At 46.8% G+C, this 22532-nt stretch overlaps 1 protein-coding gene across 3 annotated transcripts in view; it reads left to right on the top strand.

Annotated features, from left to right (window-relative positions):
• The window catches only part of LOC141069563 (gastrula zinc finger protein XlCGF66.1-like), a 168607-nt gene that overhangs the window by 65366 nt on the left and 80709 nt on the right, over window positions 1-22532 (top strand). For all 3 annotated transcript variants that reach the window (XM_073559231.1, XM_073559229.1, XM_073559230.1), the window contains exon 3: window positions 9483-9638. In XM_073559231.1, the coding sequence (XP_073415332.1) occupies window positions 9483-9638 (156 nt within the window). The remainder of the gene's footprint in view (window positions 1-9482; window positions 9639-22532) is intronic.

Genomic DNA, 22532 nt, shown 5'->3' with positions numbered 1-22532 from the left:
TTACATCATAGGTAGACCTCAACTATGGGAGACAAACTGAGAAAAAAAAATCCAGAAAATCACATTGTCTGTTTTTTTTTCATTTTATTTGCATATTATGGTGGAAAATAAGTATTTGGTCAGAAACAAGCAATCAAGATTTCTGGCTCTCACAGACCTGTAACTTCTTCTTTAAGAGTCTCCTCTTTCCTCCACTCATTACCTGTAGTAATGGCACCTGTTTAAACTTGTTATCAGTATAAAAAGACACCTGTGCACAACCTCAAACAGTCTGACTCCAAACTCCACTATGGTGAAGACCAAAGAGCTGTCAAAGGACACCAGAAACAAAATTGTAGCCCTGCACCAGGCTGGGAAGACTGAATCTGCAATAGCCAACCAGCTTGGAGTGAAGAAATCAACTGTGGGAGCAATAATTAGAAAATGGAAGACATATAAGACCACTGATAATCTCCCTCGATCTGGTGCTCCACGCAAAATCCCACCCCGTGGGGTCAGAATGATCACAAGAACGGTGAGCAAAAATCCCAGAACCACGCGGGGGGACCTAGTGAATGAACTGCAGAGAGCTGGGACCAATGTAACAAGGCCTTCCATAAGTAACACACTACGCCACCATGGACTCAGATCCTGCAGTGCCAGACGTGTCCCACTGCTTAAGCCTGTACATGTCCGGGCCCGTCTGAAGTTTGCTAGAGAGCATTTGGATGATCCAGAGGAGTTTTGGGAGAATGTCCTATGGTCTGATGAAACCAAACTGGAACTGTTTGGTAGAAACACAACTTGTCGTGTTTGGAGGAAAAAGAATACTGAGTTGCATCCATCAAACACCATACCTACTGTAAAGCATGGTGGTGGAAACATCATGCTTTGGGGCTGTTTCTCTGCAAAGGGGCCAGGACGACTGATCCGGGTACATGAAAGAATGAATGGGGCCATGTATCGTGAGATTTTGAGTGCAAACCTCCTTCCATCAGCAAGGGCATTGAAGATGAAACGTGGCTGGGTCTTTCAACATGACAATGATCCAAAGCACACCACCAGGGCAACGAAGGAGTGGCTTTGTAAGAAGCATTTCAAGGTCCTGGAGTGGCTAGCCAGTCTCCAGATCTCAACCCTATAGAAAACCTTTGGAGGGAGTTGAAAGTCCGTGTTGCCAAGCGAAAAGCCAAAAACATCACTGCTCTAGAGGAGATCTGCATGGAGGAATGGGCCAACATACCAACAACAGTGTGTGGCAACCTTGTGAAGACTTACAGAAAACGTTTGACCTCTGTCATTGCCAACAAAGGATATATCACAAAGTATTGAGATGAAATTTTGTTTCTGACCAAATACTTATTTTCCACCATAATATGCAAATAAAATGATAAAAAAAACAGACAATGTGATTTTCTGGATTTTTTTTTCTCAGTTTGTCTCCCATAGTTGAGGTCTACCTATGATGTAAATTACAGACGCCTCTCATCTTTTTAAGTGGTGGAACTTGCACTATTGCTGACTGACTAAATACTTTTTTTTCCCCACTGTAACCTCAAGAGAAATGTGCTGTCTTCCAGGTGCAAATATTAAAGATGTGTGTGACAGGATATCAGGACTCTTCAGACCTACAGACGACTACCCATTCCTGCTAATATATATGGGGACAAATGACACAGCAAGAAACGACCTGGAAACCATCTGCTGTGACTTTGAAAACTTAGGTAAGTGAAAGAACTGGGAGCGCAGGTGGTCTTCTTTTCCATCCTCCCAGTGGATGGCCATGCAATAATAAGTTGGAATAAGATTCTGCAGGTGAACAACTGGCTACGTCGATGGTGCCATCAGCAAGGATTTGGATTTCTGGATCACGGAGTGAATTACCTATACGATGGACTGCTTGCTAGAGATGGGGTGCACCTTACGAAGACTGGAAAACATGTATTTGGAAGTCGCCTTACTACACTCATCAGGAGAGCCTTAAAGTAGAACAATGTGGGAAGAGAAGCAAAAGGCCAGAAAAAGCCAATACCTGACAAATACTATTGGAAACTCTGCTATTAGAAGTGGAAAGGAAGAACAAACACAAAAAAAATCTAAATAATGAAAATATTGGCGGAAGAGAAACTAATCACAAACTAAAATGTTTCTATACAAATGCACAAAGCATGGTTAACAAACAAGGAGAATTGGAACTACTAACACAGGAGAAGAAATATGATGTCAGTGGAATCACTGAAACTTGGTGGGACAATACACATGATTGGAATACAAGACTAGAAGGATACAACTTATTTGCAAGAAACAGACTTGATAAACGAGGAGGAGGTGTTGCTTTGTATGTTAGAAAAGCGTTTATCTGCAGAGATTGTAGCTTCAGAGACTGGGAGTTCTGTGGAAACTTTGGGTAAGAATACAAGGACAGAACAATGGAAAGGACATCATTGTAGGAATTTACTACAGGCCGCTTGTGCAAGCTGAAGATATGGATAAACTCTTTATGCATCAAATGGCCAAGTTCTCCAAAAAATATGATATAGTGGTCATGGAAGATTTCAACAATCCAGACATTTGTTGTGAATCTCTCTCAGGCTGTTAGGAACGGCGGAACGCACTAAATAAAAATAAATAATAAAGTGCGTTCGCCGCTCGGGGTCCACCGTGCAGGAGATGTGAACACTGCTGCTAAGTAGTGACAGACGAGCAATATGGCGGAAAAGCGCACGCGGGTTGAACGTCACCCAAGTGCGGTAAGCAATCTCTGTTTGCTCACAGAGATGTCAGCAGAGGTAAACACAAAAGGCTGAGCCTGTTAGTGTCACAGGTCTCGGGTAAATGCACACACGGTATCTGGTCACAGGAGCTGGACCCAAGACAGAGGAGCTGCGTCCGTCTAGACCTACCGTGCGTGCGGCGTCGCTACTGCGGACGCCAAAGAGGGCTGCAACTGCAGCGCTGCATAGGACACTGTCGCTAGGCGACAAAGCAATGTCGGACGCTAGCACTGTGGATGTGTCACGCTCGCGCCTTGGCTGAATGGCGCGAGCCGGGGGGTTGTGGCCCCACTGTGCCACAAACCAGACTACCCTGGAAGGGGCGTAACTACGGCAGCTACCTTGGTCTTCACTGGAGCCTCTGATGGTGAGGTCAGGCTTGTGCGGCAGGTAGCTGCCGGGTGCCACTCCAGGGTGGTGTCTGGTTGTGGCTGCTGATCCCACTCGGGAACAGGACACCTGGACAGGTGTGAGTGACAGGCAGACTGAGACACAGGGCAAGAAGGTACGACAGATACAGGGCGAGCAGGCACGGTTTGAGACACAGGACAGGCGGGCACGGCTTGAGACACAGGACAGGCGGGCACAGCTTGAGACACAGGACAGGCGGGCACGGCTTGAGACACAGGACAGGCGGGCACGGCTTGAGACACAGGACAGGCGGGCACGGCTTGAGAAGGAACAGGTAGGGACCTGTTCACACAGCAGGTGCAGGTATGGATGCAGGCAGGCAGGAGAGGAATATGGAGGAACGGGTTTAGACCTGTTCACACAGCAGGTGTAGGCAGGAGGGAGTGGTGTATGAGAGAACAAGTTTGGACCTGTTCACACAGGAGGTGCAGGTATGGATATAGGCAGGAAGGAGTGGTGTATGAGAGAACAGGTTTGGACCTGTTCACACAGGAGGTGCAGGTATGGATATAGGCAGGAAGCAGTGGTATATGAGAGAACAGGTTTGGACCTGTTCACACAGGAGATGCAGGTATGGATATAGGCAGGAAGGAATGGTATATGAGAGAACAGGTTTGGACCTGTTCACACAGGAGGTGCAGGTAGGCAGAGCCGCAGGAGTGCGGAGCAGGCAGAGCCGCAGGAGTGCGGAGCAGGCAGAGCCGCAGGAGTGCGGAGCAGGCAGAGCCGCAGGAGTGCGGAGGAGGCAGAGCGGCTAAGGAGCCGTGCAGACAGAGCTGTGAGGGTGCAGATGCACAGATAAAGCTGCGAGGGTGCAGATGCACAGATAAAGCTGCGAAGGTGCAGATGCACAGATAAAGCTGCGAAGGTGCAGATGCACAGATAAAGCTGCGAAGGTGCAGATGCACAGACAGGGGGGACACAAGGAAAGACACGACAGAGAAGGAACCACAAACAAGGAGACTGACAGACAGAGGTAAGACTGAGTTCAGACAGAGACACCGGGACAAAGACACAAGGACCAGGATATTCTGCCTCCTGGCAGGCGGACAGAGTACAGACAAGGTATTGGGAACAAGACTCAAGGGCCAGGATATTCAGCCTCCTGGCAGGCGGACAAGGTACAAAGCAAGACTAGAGTAATCCTCCAGAGAAGGAGACACACAGAACAGGGCCTGGCTTGCTCAGCAGCAAGATACTAACTGAGTATAGACATTGCACAGGCAATGTTTCAGTGGGAGTGGTGAAACTAAATAGTCAAGGGCTCCAGGTGATTGGTCAGGGACAGATTACCCAGGTGCACCCTGACTGCATAAGAACCAGAGAGTTCAGGCGCCGCCCCCCTATACACACAGTCTGGAAACATGGAGAGCAGAGGCACAGAGCTGGCAACAGACAGAATTCACAGCATGGCTTGAAGCAGAAAGTAAGTTGGTGTGCGGGGGATGGGAGGCCATGTAGTCATGCCAGCAGGGTTGTTACAGGATGATGCTGTAGTGGCTTGAGGCTTGCCACGCGCTGGCGGTGACTCTAATCTAAGTCCCTGTACATATTCGTAATATCAGAGGGAGGGGATCTTAATGAGTCATTCGCTGGTTCATACATCCATCATTATTCACACAGTAGCAACGAGAGAATATACTAGCGCATGAACGAACGGTCATGCGCACTTTTTATAGCCGGGACCTTCCGGAAGCTTCCAGATCTCCGAGATGGATCAATGAGATCTGAAGCAGGACCTGGGCACATGACTCCCGATCTCCAATGGGAGATCGTCTCGTGAGCCTACCCAGTAGGAGAACAGAGGGACTTAGTCTCTGGAGCGATCTGCTGCAAATGAATCTCCTCTGCGGTAGATAGACAGCAGGAGACCACAGAATGTGAGGCTCTGGATTCCTGCAGAGCAGATGCAGAAACCTGACGCCTAACACAGGCAAAACTAACAGGTCAAGGAATTTCTTATCCTTTCTTGCTGACAACTTTACCTTTCAAAAGGTAGGGGAGAAAACAAGGGGATCTGCTACCTTGGATCTAATCCTCATAAACAGGGAGGAAATGGTTGAGGAGGTAAGAGTGGCTGGGCCCTAGGAGGTAGCGAAACTGCAATTTTAGAATTTTGGATAACTAGAGGAGGACGACCTGTGAAGACTCAGACGTCAAGGTTAGATTTCAGAAAGGCAGATTTTAAGGGATCCAGAAAGAGAATCGGAGGGATATAATGGCAGGATATCCTTAAGGACAAAAATGTCCAGGAAGGATGAGAAATCTTGAAAAATGAGATTCTCAATGTACAATCGTTAACAATTCCAAAAAAAGGGAAGAATACAGAGCATTTAAGGAAACCAGGATGGATGAACAGAGTACATAAACACATGCTAAAAGGAAGAATGAAATTTTATCAAATGGAAAGAGGGAGATCTAATGAAGAATATAATTCTGTCTGCAGAACCTGCACGGCACAAATCAGATTATCTAAAGCTGACAATGAATTAAGGCTTGCAAGAGACGTCAAAAGCAATTAAAAAGGATTTGGGGGACATGTCAAAAGTAAAAGAAAAGTCAAAGATGCTATAGGATTTTTACAGGCTGAAAATGATGAAATGGTAAGAAAGGATGTTGAGAAGGCCGAACTTTTAAATTCCTATTTTGCATCTGGTTTCTCTAAGAAAGGAAATGTAACATCAACTGATCCTCACTGTCCTATTAAAGGAATAGAAGAATCCAGTATATCTATAAACAGAATGTGAGGATGAGGAAACACTTAGCATAAATGAATTCAAGTCTCCAGGTCCAGATGAATTACACCCCAGAGTACTGAAGGAAATAGCAGAAGAAATTTGTGAACTACGCTTCATAATCTTTGAAAATTCTTGGAGAGCAGGAGAAGTCCCAGAAGACTGGAGAAGAGCAAATATTGTTCCTGTCTTCAAAAAGGGGAAGAAGGTGTACCCAGGGAACTATAGGCCAGTGAGTCTGACTTCTATACCAGGAAAGATCTTATTAAACAACATGTATGTAAGTGCCTGGATAACAGTGAAGTGATTAGCCAGAGTCAGCATCGGTTTGTAACTAGTAAGTCATGTCAGACTAACTTAATTTCCTTCTATGACAGAATCACTGACTGGGTAGATCAGGGAAATGCTGTAGATATAGTATATTTTGACTTAAGCAAAGCATTTGACAAAGTATCTCACACCATCCTTATTGAAAAAATGACTAAGTATGGAGTGTTCAAGGCAACTGTTAGGTGGATTCATCACTGGCTTAGTGATTGGACCCAAAGAGTGGTCGTAAATGGCTGCACATCCTGTTGGAAAAATGTCTCAAGTGGGGTACCACAGGGTTTTGTCCTCGGCCCTGTATTGTTCAACATCTTTATCAATGATTTAGATGGAGGAATTGAGGGTATACTGATTAAATTTGCTGATGACACAAAGCTAGGAGGGAAAGCTAATACTAGAGAAGAGAGAGAGGATTCAAAAAGATATAGATAAACTGGAGCAGTGGGCAGCAACTAACAGAATGTTTTTTTAACAGGGAAAAATGCAAAGTATTACACCTGGGCAATAAAAATGAAAAAAGCATATACAGAATGGAAGGAATAGAGCTAAGCAACAGCACATGTGAAAAAGACTTGGGTTTACTAAAGGATCATAATCTGAACTTGACTCAACAGTGTGATGCAGCAGTAGAAAAGGCAAATACAATTCTGGGATGTATTAACAGAAGCATACAGTCTTGATCATGCAAAGTCATTATTGCCCTCTACTCCTCTTTGCTTACTCATCTGGAATACTGTGTCCAGTTTTGAGCACCACATTTTAAAAAAGACATCAACAAACTGGAGCAAGTTCAGAGAAGAGTGACCAGAATGGTGACTGGTCTGCAAACCATGTAATATGAAGAACGGTTACAGGAATTGAGAATGTTTAGCTTGCAAACAAGATGACTGAGAGGAGACTTAATACCTCTCTACAAATATCTCAAGGGCTGTCACATTGTAGAAGGATCATTATTCTCATTTGCACAAGGAAAGCAATGGGATGAAACTGAATGGGATGAGACACAGATTAGATATTTGAAAAAACTTTTTGACAGTGAGGGTGATCAATGAGTGGAACAGGCTGCCACAATAGAAGTCTTCAAACAGAACCTTGACAGACATTTGTCTGGGATGATTTAGTGAATCCTGCTTTGAGCAGGGGGTTGGACCAGATGACCCAGGAGGTCCCTTCCAACTCTACCATTCTATGATTCCACTGTAAGTTTCAATGAAAGGAACAATCTCACCAGTTGTGTTTCTTTCTCCTTGTGAGTCTTGGGGTGCCATGATCAGTCTAAACTAACAGGGATAATACCCAGACCCCCATCTCTGGAGGTTGCAGATGAAGGAGAAAGAAACACAACAACTGGGGAAATTGTTCCTTCTATTGCAACTTCCAGTATATATACACTCACTGGCCACTTTATTAGGTACACCATGCTAGTAAAGGGTTGGACCCCCTTTTGCCTTCAGAACTGCCTCAATTCTTCGTGGCAGAGATTCAACAAGGTGCTGGAAGCATTCCTCAGAGATTTTGGACCATATTGACATGATGGCATCACACAGTTGGCGCAGATTTGTCGGCTGCACATCCCTGATGCGAATCTCCCGTTCCACCACATCCCAAAGATGCTCTATTGTATTGAGATCTGGTGACTGAGGAGGTCATTTGAGTACAGTGAACTCATTGTCATGTTCAAGAAACCAATCTGAGATGATTCGAGCTTTATGACATGGCGCATTATCCTGCTGAAAGTAGCCATCAGATGTTGGGTACATTGTGGTCATAAAGGGATGGACATGGTCAGCAACAATACTCAGGTAGGCTGTGGCGTTGCAACGATGCTCAATTGGTACCAAGGGGCCCAAAGAGTGCCAAGAAAAAATTCCCCACACCATGACACCACCACCACCAGCCTGAACCGTTGATACAAGGCAGGATGGATCCATGCTTTCATGTTGTTTACGCCAAATTCTGACCCTACCATCCGAATGTTGCAGCAGAAATCGAGACTCATCAGACCAGGCAACGTTTTTCCAATCTTCTACTGTCCAATTTCGATGAGCTTGTGCAAATTGTAGCCTCAGTTTCCTGTTCTTAGCTGAGAGGAGTGGTACCCAGTGTGGTCTTCTGCTGCTGTAGCCCATCTGCCTCAAAGTTCGACGCACTGTGCGTTCAGAGATGCTCTTCTGCCTACCTTGGTTGTAACGGGTGGCAATTTGAGTCACTGTTGCCTTTCTATCAGCTCGAACCAGTCTGCCCATTCTCCTCTGACCTCTGGCATCAACAAGGCATTTCCGGCCACAGAACTGCCGCTCACTGGATTTTTTTTCTTTTTCGGACCATTCTCTGTAAACCCTAGAGATGGTTGTGCGTGAAAATCCCAGTAGATCAGCAGTTTCTGAAATACTCAGACCAGCCCTTCTGGCACCAACAATCATGCCACGTTCAAAGGCACTCAAATCACCTTTCTTCCCCATACTGATGCTCGGTTTGAACTGCAGGAGATTGTCTTGACCATGTCTACATGCCTAAATGCACTGAGTTGCCGCCATGTGATTGGCTGATTAGAAATTAAGTCTTAACACACAGTTGGACAGGTGTACCTAATAAAGTGGCCAGTGAGTGTATGTGGCAAGTATCCAGAAGCTGCATTGGCATATTATATGTGAACAATGTGTAAAATTAGCTCTATTTGATTTTGCTGTGACATGGATTTGGTTTTCTTGTTGGTTTACATATATGCTTCATATGGTGTGATGAATGTTATAAACCCTTTTCTTCCCAAACAATGAGTTAAACTATCTGTTATTTGTTATATTTGTGTGTTGTTAATATTGGTTCACATAAATTTTATTGAGATGTTAGACCTCTTTAGGAACTGACTAGTAAAAGTTATGTTTTAAAAACCACACTGTTGCTAATATTTCTGATTTTTCTGTGGAAAAAACGGTGGAGGGGGATTATTCTTTGTTTCTCTTGGTATATACAACACTAAAGAGACAATGTGGAATAAAACTCTCAGATGAGGTTTGTCAGTTTTGATTATCGCTATGTTATTGTTATTTCCACAAAAATGTAACCGTGTCTAAGAGGATTTTTGATAAAGTCACAGTTCATGAATTCGGATTATAACTTCATTTGCATGGCTAAACACACCCACTTTCTAAAAGTGGACAAAACACCATAAAAAAGATAAAAATGTAAAAAAAAATAATACAAAAAAATTAAAAATGCAGTGATACCTTTCCCTAAAGTCTCTCTTCCTGCACAGGGCTACACACTGAAGAAGAAAGTAACTGATGAAGAATGCAGCAGATCCCAGAGCCCCTTCAACAGCAAGTGTGAGGACGACTCTGTGAATGAGAGGAGCAATCAGCAGAAGATCCTGGAACTCACCAGCAAGATCGTTTCTATGCTGACTGGAGAGGTGAGCGCTGCTGGGAATACTGGGTTAAACGGCAATACAACAGAGGTAGCTGGAGACAAACCAAGCTCAAATGGACTCTATATGCTCTTTTTAGTGGCTGTGTCCATCCATACAGATGGGCACAAGAACATAGTTTACTACAGTCTTGCGCCCATGTAAAAAGACCACTGTTTGGGTGCATGACAGAGCTCGGAAAATTGACTGGAATTGAGATCGGACGCCATGTTGCGTTTGGAGAGTGTCATGGATCAGGACGGGATTTCCTTCTCTGTCCTGGGTGTTAGGCCTGGCGGAACTCACCAAATTATAAAGTAGTAGTAGGTGCTTTTGCAGCCAGGGTCCACCGTGCAGAGGTGGTACACTGCTGCTTGACAATGGCGGAAGAATAGAGCAGCGTGAAAACAGTCACATGTGGGTTACCTCACCCAGTGTGAACAGTGTGAACCTCCTCTGCGGCTGGAGAGGAATGGGAGACCACCGGAAGCAAGGCTCGGGATTCCCGCTGTGCAGCGACAGGAACCCGACGCCTAACACTGGGCCTGCTGGGGTTAATTCTGCATGGCCTTCCTCTGGTTTGGGGAGGGCTATTTGTACCTGCTCTAGTGCTGGACCCTTTGTGTTGTGAGCTCATTTTCGAGTTTGCCTCTGGCTTCTGGTGAGGGTTATGGAGCTGGCTGTGCTGACAGAGGAGTAGTGAGTTCTCTATCTGGACTCCCTGTTGGTGAAGGGAGGTAATGAAGCTGATCTAAATGGCAGAGACCGGCCACCTGAGGAAGAGGACTGAGATTGGACATCAGGAGTTTCTGATTGGATTTAAGGCAGCCGACTCCCTAGTTTCTTGCTGGTGATTTTTCCTGACTGTGGCTCCTGGTTTCCAGTTTAGTTCCTGCCTTCCTAAAGCTAAGTTTTCTCTGCTATTGTTCTTATGAGTTTTTGTCTGGTTTACTTAGTTTTTGTGTTCAGCCAGCCCTGGCTGGGACTGGGCTGAATCCCCATTTTGTCTCTGATCAGTTGATCTCTTTTGCTCTGTCTTCAGAATATACCTGAGTGATGATATAGTATTTTGAAGTCTAGCGACTTCAGGGCCTTTTTCTATCAGACGTGTTGGACATTCTTTTTGGCAGGGTTTTTTGCGTGATTGCAGACAGCAGCTTTTCTTTCCTGTCCTTTCTAGTTAGCGAGGGCCCCATCATTTGCTCAGCCTATCTTTCTACCTGTGTCTGTGTTTTCATCTTGTTTCACCGACAATACGTGTTGGGGCTGTCTATTGCTTTGGGGTCTGCTCTGGGGCAGTTTAGATTTTCCCTTTCTTTAGGCTTATTTAGTTCTCCGGCTGTGACAAGGCGTCTAGGACCACCGTAGGCACGCTCCACGGCTACTGCTAGTTGTTGTGGATAGGATCAGGGGTCTGCAATCCGCTAGTTACCAACCTCTCCGGTTTTCTGGGCTTAGCTTGCTTTTTGTTTTTTCCTACTCGGTGACTCATTCACAACAGAATCACGAGCCATACCACAGATTTTAGGGTACTCAAAAGCAGGAGAGAATTGTTAAAAAAAGAAAGAAAAAAAAAAAGTGTCAAAATTTTTTTTTTTTATATGTAGATTTTCTCCTCTTTTTCTCTGGGGCCGTAGGAGGATTTTTTTTTTTTGATGGAGATTAAGCAATTGTCTGATCGTGTCGAGCAGCTCGCTGCTGGAGTGCGGGGAATTTCCGCCTATCTCACTCATTCACATGCTGTTGAACCAAGGATCCCTGCTCCTGATGTGTTTTCTGGGGATCGGTCTAAATTTTTGAATTTTAAGAGTAATTGTAAATTATTTCTTGCCTTGAAGCCTAACTCATCGGGGAGCTCTGTGCAGCAGGTTAAAATTGTCATCTCCTTGCTGTGCGGCGATCCCCAGGATTGGGCGTTTTCTTTGACACCTGAAGATCCTGTTTTGACTAATGTGGATGCATTTTTTTCATGCCTTGGGGTTGTTATATGATGAGCCTAATGCTATTGATCAAACAGAGAGAGCCCTATTGGCATTGAACCAGGGTCAGGATCCTGTAGAGTTATACTATCAGAAATTCTGAAAGTGGGCGGTCCTTACTACATGGAATGATAGTGCATTAGCAGCTCTCTTTCGGAAGGGTTTGTCTGAGACTTTAAAAGATACTATGGTGGGATTTCCTGTTCCCTCTGTTCTTGACGATTCTATGTCATTAGCCATTCAAGTTGATCGGCGTTTACGTGACCGCAAGACTACACGGGAGGCGCTGCCACATTTTGAACAAATGTCTGAACCTATGCAATGTGATGGAGTTTTGTCTAGGGCGCAACGTCAGGAGTTTAGAAGGCGTAATAAGCTGTGTTTTTTCTGTGGAGATGCCTCTCATGTTATTTCTGTCTGCCCTAAACGAGAGAAACGTTTTGCACACACATTTGCTGTGGGTGGTGTACAACCTAAGTTTCTTTTATTCCAATTACTCTGATCTGCTCCTTATCCACATTTTCCGCGAAGGCTTTTGTGGATTCAGGAGCGGCCTTGAATCTAATGGACTTGGATTTTGCTAAACGTTGTGGTTTTCCTATGACACCTCTGCGGACGCCTATTCCTTTGAGGGGTATTGATGCTACTCCGTTGGCGAAGAATAAACCTCAGTTTTGGACCCAGGTGATAATGCGGGTCGCCCCAGACCACCAAGAAAATTGCAGATTTTTGGTGTTGCATAATTTACATGATACCATTGTTCTGGGTTTTCCCTGGTTGCAAATCCATAATCCGGTTTTGGATTGGAAATCTGTGTCTGTGGTGAGTTGGGGTTGTCGGTGTGCTCTTGGTGACACTCCTGTTTTCTCCACCTCTCCCCAGTCGCATGATGTTCCTGACTATTTGGCTGATTTTTATGATGTATTTAGTGAGAGCAAGTCTGCGTCTTTGCCTCCTCATAGGAGTTATGACTGTGCAATTGAGTTGAGACCTGGGTGTAAATTTCCCAAGGGTCGACTTTTCAATCTATCTGTACCCGAACACGAGGCTATGCGATCTTATATTAAGGAGTCGTTGGAGAAGGGTCATATTAGACCATCCTCTTCGCCCTTAGATGCTGGTGTTTTTTTTCGTGGACAAAAAGGATGGTTCATTAAGGCCTTGTATTGACTATCGTTCCCTCAACAAAATTATGGTTACATTTCAGTATCCGTTACCCCTGATTTCTGATTTATTCTCCAGAGTTAAAGGTGCTTTCTGGTTTACTAAGCTTGACCTCAGGCGTGGAGTATAATCTTATTCGCATCAAGCATGGGGATGAATGGAAGACGGCGTTTAATTCTCCAGAGGGACATTTTGAGTACCTGGTGGTGCCTTTTGGGCTCACTAATGCCCCTTCTTTCTTCCAATCCTTCATGAATTATATTTTCCAGGTCACCACCTGACAGCACACTTGGAGGACGTCCTTATCCGCAGTGGGACAGGAAACCACGAGAGTTTAAAAGGACCCTACCATCCCACAGTGTTTTTCCTGTCCCACTGCGGATAGGAACGACGAGAGGAAGATCCAGCCGTTCCGCGCAGAGAGTCAGGATCAGGGGGCCCAGCCTTTCCCTTCCTACCTGGGAAACTCTGCAAGCTGAAACCCGGCACAGGGTCCCTCAGCCCCTCCAGTGTAGCGCTGCTCCTGGAGAGGGGTCGCTTCCTCCTGACAGAGGCTCTCGACCCCGGACGCCACTGCCACCACCGATGTTGGTACCGGGGCCGCCTCTACAGACTCCACGTGCCCCGCAAGCGGACCCCGGCAGAGGATCGCCGCACCTCTCCCCCTTCCTGGCCTGGGACCTAGGCACGCTACTTCCGCCCATACCAGCAGGGCGCGCGCGCGTCATCCAGGACAGGCGGGACTTCCGACCCGGACGTCACTTCCGGTCGCGTCACCGGGCCCGGAGATCACTTCCGGTCGCGTCACCGGGCCCGGACGTCACTTCCGGTCGCGTCATTAAAGGCGACAGACTGGCGTTCAGGAAGTGCCAACAACATCTCTGAGAGGGGGCAGACTCTGGGCGGTGGAGCGGATTGTCAGTGCGGCAGGAGAGAGAGAGACAGCGGTATGCAGGGCCCTGCGGTGTAAGAACCGGATACACTTCCCGGCCACTTACACATTTTGGTGTCTCCGCAACAGACAGCCACAAGGAACCTTATCTATCAGGGATGGAGGACCAGGCGAAGGCGGAGACAGGAACGGAGAGCCAGGGTCACGTGAGTAGCCTCATATGAAGTCAGGGCAGGGCCCCAGTAAAACAGACCCCACAGAACACGTACTTTATGTGTTCCAGGGGGGAACCTCCACCTCAGAAAGGAAGAAAAAGGATTAGAAGTGTCCAGTCTGCTCTAAAAAGCTAAAGGACACATGGCAAAAAACCCTCTGCGACGCATGTACAAAGCGCATAATGGGGGAAGAACAGGCTACGCTCATGTCGAACATGAGGGCAATAATTAGAGAGGAAGTACAGGCCTCGGTATCCGGAGCCATGTCCCAAGCCCCGCAGGTGAACCCTCAGGCATCCAGAAAGAGGCAGAGGGAGTCGGGCACGTCTTCTGAGGACATCCTGTCCGAATCAGACGCAGAGGATGAGGAGGAGATCAGAGAACACCCGGAAAGGGGAAGAAAGTATCTCTTTGCATCTGGCGATACGGAAGAGCTATTAGGGGCAGTCCGGCAGACTATGCAGATAGAGGAACCCCCGACTACCCTCTCAATACAAGATGAGATGTTCGGGGGGCTGCGCTCCCAGACCTCAATGGTCTTCCCAGTAAATACCCATATATGGGCCATGATATTGGATGAATGGGAGGAAGCAGAGAAAAAATTGACTATCCCCCTAGACTTCAGGCTTCGCCTGCCGTTTGACCCAGAAAGAGGTCAAGGTCTGGGAAGAGGTCCCTAAAATCAATATCCCAGTAGCGAGGGTATCAAAAAAGACAGCCATTCCGTTCGAAGACTCCTCAAGTTTAAAGGAGCCCCTAGATCGGAAGGCAGACGGGCTCTTGAAGAAAGCCTGGGAAAGTTCAGCGGCAGTCATAAAGACAAATATAGCCGCGACATCAGTGGCACGTTCCATGCATCTATGGATAGATGATTTAGAGGAACATTTGTCAGATAGAACTCCGAGGGAAACTATTCTAAAATCCCTTCCCTTGCTAAAATTAGCCACTGGGTTTTTGGCTGACGCCTCAGCAGAGTCCGTTAGAATTATGTCCAGAACCCAATCATTGTCCAACACAGCCAGAAGAGCTATCTGGCTTAAAAGTTGGTCGGGTGACATGCAGTCAAAGAATAAGCTGTGCTCAATTCCCTTCTCGGGAGGTTGTCTTCGGACCTGTGCTTGACGATATCTTAGAGAAGGCGTCAGATGAAAAAAAGGGGTTCCCTGAAGAGAAACGTAAGAGGTATCAGCCCTTTCGTAGACCCCGTTACAACCAGAGAACGGACTACAGAGGGAAGGGGAAGTCAGGTCGATGGAGCTACCCCAAAGGGGGTGAGGGTAGAAATAGGAGCAGAGATACCATCTTCTCCGGCCCAGGGTCTAGCCCCCGGAAGAAATGACGCCACCAGGGTAGGGGGGGCGACTGCTCAGGTTCAGGGAAGAATGGCGAGAGGTTACCACCAGCCCCTGGGTACTGCAAGTAATTTCTCAAGGATACAAGATAGAATTCAAATCCCTACCCTCGAACAGGTTCCTAGTGACCAGCTCTCGACTCTGTCCGACCTCCCCCATGTGGTTAGATATCCAGGACCTCCTAGAAATGGAGGCAATCATACCAGTTCCCATGCAAGAAGAGGGAAGGGGACACTACTCGAGCCTCTTCGCGATAAAAAAACCGTCGGGGGAGACGAGGACCATAATAAATCTCAAGCCCTTAAACAAGTGGGTATCATACAAACGCTACAAGATGAAATCAATAAGATCCACGATTCCGCTCCTGGGAGAAGCAGTGGTAATGTGCATTTTAGATCTAAAAAGCGCATATTACCATGTCCCCATCCACCCAGACCACCAAAAATATCTCAGGTTTGCGGTCGAAAAGGAGGGCAGGGTTCACCACTACCAGTTTCGCTGTCTCCCCTTCGGCCTAGCATCAGCCCCAAGAGTTTTCATTCACGAAAGTAATGGTAGAGGTTGTGGCCTACCTAAGAGCCCAAAACATCACGGTGGTCCCGTACTTAGACGACTTCTTGATCGTAGCAGATTCAGCAGCCCAGCTCAGAGTCGACTGTCAGTCCTCATTCGCCACACTGCAAAGGTTGGGTTGGACAATAAATTGGTCAAAATCAGATCTTATACCCAAGCCCAGAATAAAATTCTTAGGGGTCATGCTGGATTCGGAAAGAAGAATGTCCTATCTTCCAGAAGAAAAGCAGACCAGCATACCAAAGAAGATCCGCCAGTTCTCAAAGAACCGGGTGTCGATCAGAGACGCAATGAGGATTCTGGGGCTGATGACTTCGTGTATCTCCTGTGTCAGATGGAGTCAGTTCCACTCCCGCAGACTACAACAGGCAGTCCTAGTGTCCTGGGACAGAAGGCAAGGCTCACTAGACAAGAAGATACAATTAATTCCCCAGGTCAGAAGGTCGCTGCTGTGGTGGACCTTCCCAAGAAACCTAAAAACCGGTGTCTCATGGATTCAGTCCCCAGAGATCGTAGTAACCACCGACGCAAGTCTGTATGGCTGGGGGGACACATCGGAGCAGAGTACTATCAGGGGCGATGGAGTCGGGAGGACAGCAACAGGTCCTCCAACTTCAGAGAGCTACTTGCGGTCTGGAAGGTACTACTCGTTGCCTGGCCTCGGGTGAAAATCAAGCACGTCAAGATATTTTCGGACAATACCACGACAGTAGCCTTTCTCCGCCATCAGGGCGGACCGAAACACCCGGCATTACAGGGCTTAGCAGAGCAGATCTTCAGATGGGCAGAAAGAGAGGTCCTCTCAATCTCAGCAGTACATCTGGAGGGCACCAGCAACCAGGTGGCGGACTTTCTCAGCAGAAGAAGAATAACCGCAACGGACTGGGAACTCAATGAAGAAGTGTTCAGCAGCCTGTGCGATCGCTGGGGACAACCAGAAATAGACCTGTTTGCGGACAATGGGAATACAAAGGTCAAAGCCTTCTACTCCCTAAACCCGGCAGGAAACCCGACAGGGATAGATGCTCTATCGCAGTCCTGGAACAGGGGCCTACTGTACGCCTTCCCACCTCTAGCTCTCATCCCAAGGGTTCTCAGGAAGATCTACGAGGACAGAGCCAGGGTCATATTGGTGGTTCCCTATTGGCCAAGAAGAAGCTGGTTTCCTCTGCTCAGGAAGATATCACGGGAAGATCCCATTCTTCTGCCAAAAAGAGAAGACCTTCTTCATCAGGGTCCGGTCTTCCACAAAAGGCCAGAAGCCCTCAAGCTATCAGCCTGGATCCTGAGTGGCAGATCCTAAGAACAAAGGGTCTTTCGGATGAAGTTATAACCACTCCACAAGCAAGTAGGAAGCCCGTAACAGCAGCAATATATAACAAAATTTGGAAAAAAATTTGCAGCTTTTGTGGAGAGGCGACAGTCGAAACTGACCAACCCCAGATCCCGAAGATCCTTGACTTCTTATAGGCAGGGTTCAAAAAGGGCCTCAGACCCAGCACCCTGAGAGTACAGATTGCGGCCTTAAGCGTGTTCTATGACACAACCCTATCATCTCACCCCTGGATAGCACGGTTTTCAATGGCTGTGCAGAGACTTAAGCCCTTGATAAGAAGGACCGTCCCTCCTTGGGACCTTAACCCATTCCTTAATGTGCTATGTAGACAGCCATACCAGCTAGGGGTAGAAATAACTATCGGTAACCTCTCTCTGAATACAGCATTCTTAGTGGCTGTTACGTCAGCCAAAAGATTAGGGGAACTTCAGGCTCTATCGGTTCAGGATCCCTACTTACAAATATTCGACGACCGGTTAGTCCTAAAACTCGACCCGGCTTTTCTCCCCAAGGTGGTCTCAGACTCGAACATGAATCAGGAGGTAGTGCTCCCCTCATTTTGTCAGTTTCCTAAAAATAGCAAGGAGGAAGCTTACCATAACCTGGATGTCAGGGAAACAGTGCTCAGGTACCTGGACGCAACCAGGCCTTGGAGGCAGGATAGTAATCTCTTTGTCCAGTTCAGAGGCCCTAATAAGGGGAAGAAGGCATCGAAATCCACAATAGCAAGGTGGATTAAATCCGTTATTAGCACAACGTATAGAGCACAGGGTCAGAGCCCCCTGGGGAGCCTTAGAGCCCAGTCAACTAGGGCCATGGCCGCATCATGGGCAGAGAGGGGCAGAGCCTCGGCAGAACAAATCTGCAGGGCCTCATCTTGGGCCAGTCTCAGTACGTTCTCTAAATTAGACGTGACCTCTGCACAGGTGGCTTTTGGGAGAAAGGTACTCCACGCGGTAGTCCCACCCTAGGACCAATATTCTTTGGTACTACTCCAAATGTGCCGTCAGGTGGTGACCTGGAAAACGGTAATTAGACCTACCGGTAATTGTGTTTCCAGGAATCCATCCTGACAGCAATATTAGTTCCCTGCCGACAAATACGTCCATGCAATTGTGATGTAACATGTGTATGGAAAATGTTGGTTTAAATAAAAAATTTTGTTGAATCCATCCAGAGGTGTTACTTTGTGAAATCACTGTGGGATGGTAGGGGGAGGGTCCTTTTAATCTCTCGTGGTTTCCTGTCCCACTGCGGATGAGAAGGACGTCCTCCAAGTGTGCTGTCAGGATGGATTCCTGGAAACACAATTACCGGTAGGTCTAATTACCGTTTTCCGGGACTTTGTGGATAAGTTTTTGATCATCTATCTGGATGATATTTTGATCTTTTCCAGGGATTGGGATTCTCATGTGGAACATGTTCGGACTGTGTTCCGGATTTTGAGGGAGAATTCCTTGTATGTTAAGGGATCGAAGTGCCTTTTTGGTGTACAGAGAATTTCATTTTTGGGATTTATTTTGTCTCCGTCAACTATTGAAATGGACCCGGCCAAGGTACAGGCCATTTATGATTGGGTTCAACCCACTTCTTTGAAGGCTCTCCAAAAGTTTTTGGGTTTTGCTAATTTTTATCGTAAATTTATAGCTAATTTTTCTGGTATTGCTAAACCACTGACTGATTTAACTAAGAAGGGTGCTGATGTGCTGAATTGGTCTTCAGAGGCTGTTTCGGCTTTTCAGGAGCTGAAGCGGAGGTTCACTTCTGCTCCGGTTTTGCGGCAACCTGATGTCTCACTTCCTTTTCAGGTGGAGGTAGACGCTTCAGAGATTGGTGCAGGAGCTGTTTTGTCCTAAAAGGATCCTGTAACATCTAACATGAATCCCTGTGCCTTCTTTTCCCGAAAGTTCTCCCCATCTGAACGCAACTATGATGTGGGGAATCGGGAATTGTTGGCCATGAAATGGGCATTTGAGGAGTGGAGACATTGGTTGGAGGGAACTAGACATCAAGTTGTGGTCCTCACTGACCACAAGAATTTGATTTTCCTTGAGTCGGCCAAACGCTTGAATCCGAGACAGGCTAGGTTGGCCTTGTTTTTTACGCGTTTTGATTTTGTGGTCTCCTTTCTTCCAGGCACTAAGAATGTTAAGGCTGACGCCCTTTCTAGGAGTTTCTTTGCTGATTCTCCTATTGTGACCAAGCCTACTACCATCCTAGGTGAGGGGGTAGTTCTTTCTGCCATCTCGCCCGATTTGAGATGTGCTCTGGAAGAATTCCAGGAGGACAAACCTGAGCGTTGTCCTATGGGAAAATTGTATGTTCCTGACCAGTGGAGGAAGAGAGTGATGTCTGAAGTTCATTGCTCCGCATTGGCTGGTCATCCAGGTATTTTTGGTACCAGAGATTTGGTGAGTCGGTCTTTTTCGTGGCCCGCCTTATCTCGTGATGTCAGGAATTTTGTGCAGTCCTGTGGGACTTGTTCCCGGTCTAAACCCTGTTCTCGCTCTAGTGGGTTGTTGATGCCCTTGCCGATGCCTAAGAGGCCATGGACCCATATTTCAATGGATTTTATTTCTGATCTTCCGGTCTCTCAGAGAATGACTGTTATCTGGGTGATTTGTGATAGATTCTCTAAGATGGTCCATCTTGTACCACTCCCAAAGTTGCCATCTTCCTCAGAGTTGGTACCCTTGTTTTTACAACAGGTGGTTCGGTTGCATGGGTGTTATGAATGAGTCACCGTAGGAGGCAAAAGCAGAAATACAAGCTAAGTCCAGAAAACCAGAGAAGTTGGCAACTATCAGATTGCAGACCCCTGAACCTATCAACACAACTAGCAGTAGCCGTGGGGGGTTCCTACGATGCCCTAGACCCCTCGATCACAGCCGGAGAATTACATAGGCCTAAAGAAAGAAAGGGGAAATCTAAACTTCCCCAGAGCAGACCCCAAAGCAATAGGCAGCCCCCAACATATAATGACGGTGAAGCAAGATGAAAATACTAACACAGACAGAAAGATAGACTGAGCAAAGACGGGGCCCAAAACTACCTAGATAGGAAAGGACAGGAAGGCTGCTGTCTGCAATCTGCCAAAACCCTATCAAAGACATAAGCCAACAAGCTGATATGAAAAAGGCCCTGAAGCAGCTAGGCTTCAAAAACTAAATCAGCACTAAGGTATTTTCAGAAGACAGAGCTAAATGAATTCAGCACACCCCAGCAGGGAATGGCAGAAGTCCAGAAAAACAAAGCAAAACAAAGTCAAAGCACCAAAGCAAAAGGCCGAGCAGCAAACTTAGCTTTAGAGGAGCAGGAATTCAGACAGGTCTCCAAGGATCCCACAGAGAAATCACCCGCAGGGCAGAAGGGCGTCGGCAGCCTTATATCCAGTCAGTAACTCCACTCAGCCAGTCATCATCATCAGCCTCAGGTGTTTGATAATCAGGCTCACTACCTTTCTTTACCAGAAGAGGGAGTTCCTCGGGCCTCAGTAATGAAGGGGAAAATGAACTCACAACAGTACCTCCCCCTTGAGGAGGGGTCACCGAACCCTCAACTACGCCACCAGGGCGATCAGGGTGAGCCCGATGAAAGCCACGCACCAATCTTTTGGCATGAATATCAGAGGCAGAGACCCAGGAATTATCCTCCTGACCATAACCCTTCCACTTAACCAAATACTGGAGTCTCTGTCTAGCCAGACGGGAATCCAGTACTTTCTCTACCTCATATTCCATGTTACCTTCAACCAATACAGGGTCTGGAGGTGCCACCCCCGGAACAACAGGTTCAACAAACCTCTTCAACAAAGATTTATGGAACACATTATGGATTTTAAATGTGACAGGAAGAGCCAAACGAAAAGAGACCGGATTAATAATCTCCACAATCTTGTAAGGTCCAATAAATCTAGGCTTAAACTTAGGAGAAGCCACCTTCATAGCAATATTTTTTGATGATAACCACACCATATCACCAACCTTAAACTGGGGACCAATGGTCCTATGTCGGTTGGAAAACCGCTGGACCTTTTCCTGGGAGAGAGATAACTTATCCACCACTTGGTCCCAGATCTGGTGCATTCTCTCCACCACAGTGTCAACACCTGGGCAGGCAGAAGGCTCCACCTGCCCTGAAGAAAATCGAGGATGAAACCCAAAGTTACAAAAAAAAGGTGACATCAAAGTGGCAGAACTAGCTCTATTATTTAAAGCAAATTCGGCCAAGGGCAAAAATGAAACCCAATCATCCTGATCAGCAGAAATAAAACATCTCAAATATGACTCCAAGGTCTGGTTTGTTCTCTCTGTCTGCCCATTGGTCTGAGGGTGAAAAGCAGAGGAGAAGGACAACTGAATTCCCAGCCTGGAACAGAAAGTTCTCCAAAATCTAGACACAAACTGGACTCCTCTGTCAGACACAATGTTCTCAGGAATCCCGTGCAAACGAACCACCTGTTGTAAAAACAGGGGCACCAACTCAGAGGAAGACGGCAACTTAGGGAGTGGTACAAGATGAACCATCTTAGAGAACCTATCACAAATCACCCAAATAACAGTCATCCTCTGAGAGACAGGCATATCAGAGATGAAATCCATTGAAATATGGGTCCATGGCCTGTTGGGGACAGGCAAAGGCATCAACAACCCACTAGAGCGAGAACACGATTTAGACCGGGAGCACGTCCCACAGGACTGCACAAAATTCCTGACATCACGAGACAAGGAGGGCCACCAAAAAAACCGACTCACCAGATCTCTAGTACCAAAAATACCTGGATGACCAGCCAAAGCAGAGCAATGAACTTCAGACATCACTCTCTTCTTCCACTGGTCAGGAACATATAACTTTCCACTGGGACAACGCTCAGGTTTATCCTCCTGGAACTCTTCCAGAGCACGTCTCAAATCGGGCGAGATGGCAGAAAGAACTACCCCTTCGCCTAAGATGGTAGCAGGCTTGGTCACCACAGGAGAATCGGCAAAGAAGCTCCTAGAGAGGGCGTCTGCCTTGACATTCTTTGTTCCAGGAAGAAAAGAAACCACAAAATCAAAACGTGTAAAAAACAAGGCCCACCTAGCCTGTCTAGGGTTCAAGCGTTTAGCCGACTCTAGGTAAATCAAATTCTTGTGGTCAGTGAGGACCACGACTTGATGCTTAGCTCCCTCCAACCAATGTCTCCACTCCTCAAATGCCCATTTCATGGCCAACAGTTCCCTATTCCCCACATCATAGTTACGTTCAGATGGAGAGAAGTTTCGGGAAAAGAAAGCACAGGGATTCATTTTAGATGTTACAGGATCCTTTTGGGACAAAACAGCTCCTGCACCAATCTCAGAAGCATCCACCTCTACCTGGAATGGAAGTGAGACATCAGGTTGCCGCA

This window comes from Dendrobates tinctorius, unplaced genomic scaffold (genome assembly GCF_039654945.1).
Source record: "Dendrobates tinctorius isolate UK_male_01 unplaced genomic scaffold, ASM3965494v1 ptg000266l, whole genome shotgun sequence".
NCBI classification, from domain to species: Eukaryota; Metazoa; Chordata; class Amphibia; order Anura; family Dendrobatidae; genus Dendrobates; species Dendrobates tinctorius.
This window is presented reverse-complemented; position numbering and strand designations above follow the sequence as displayed.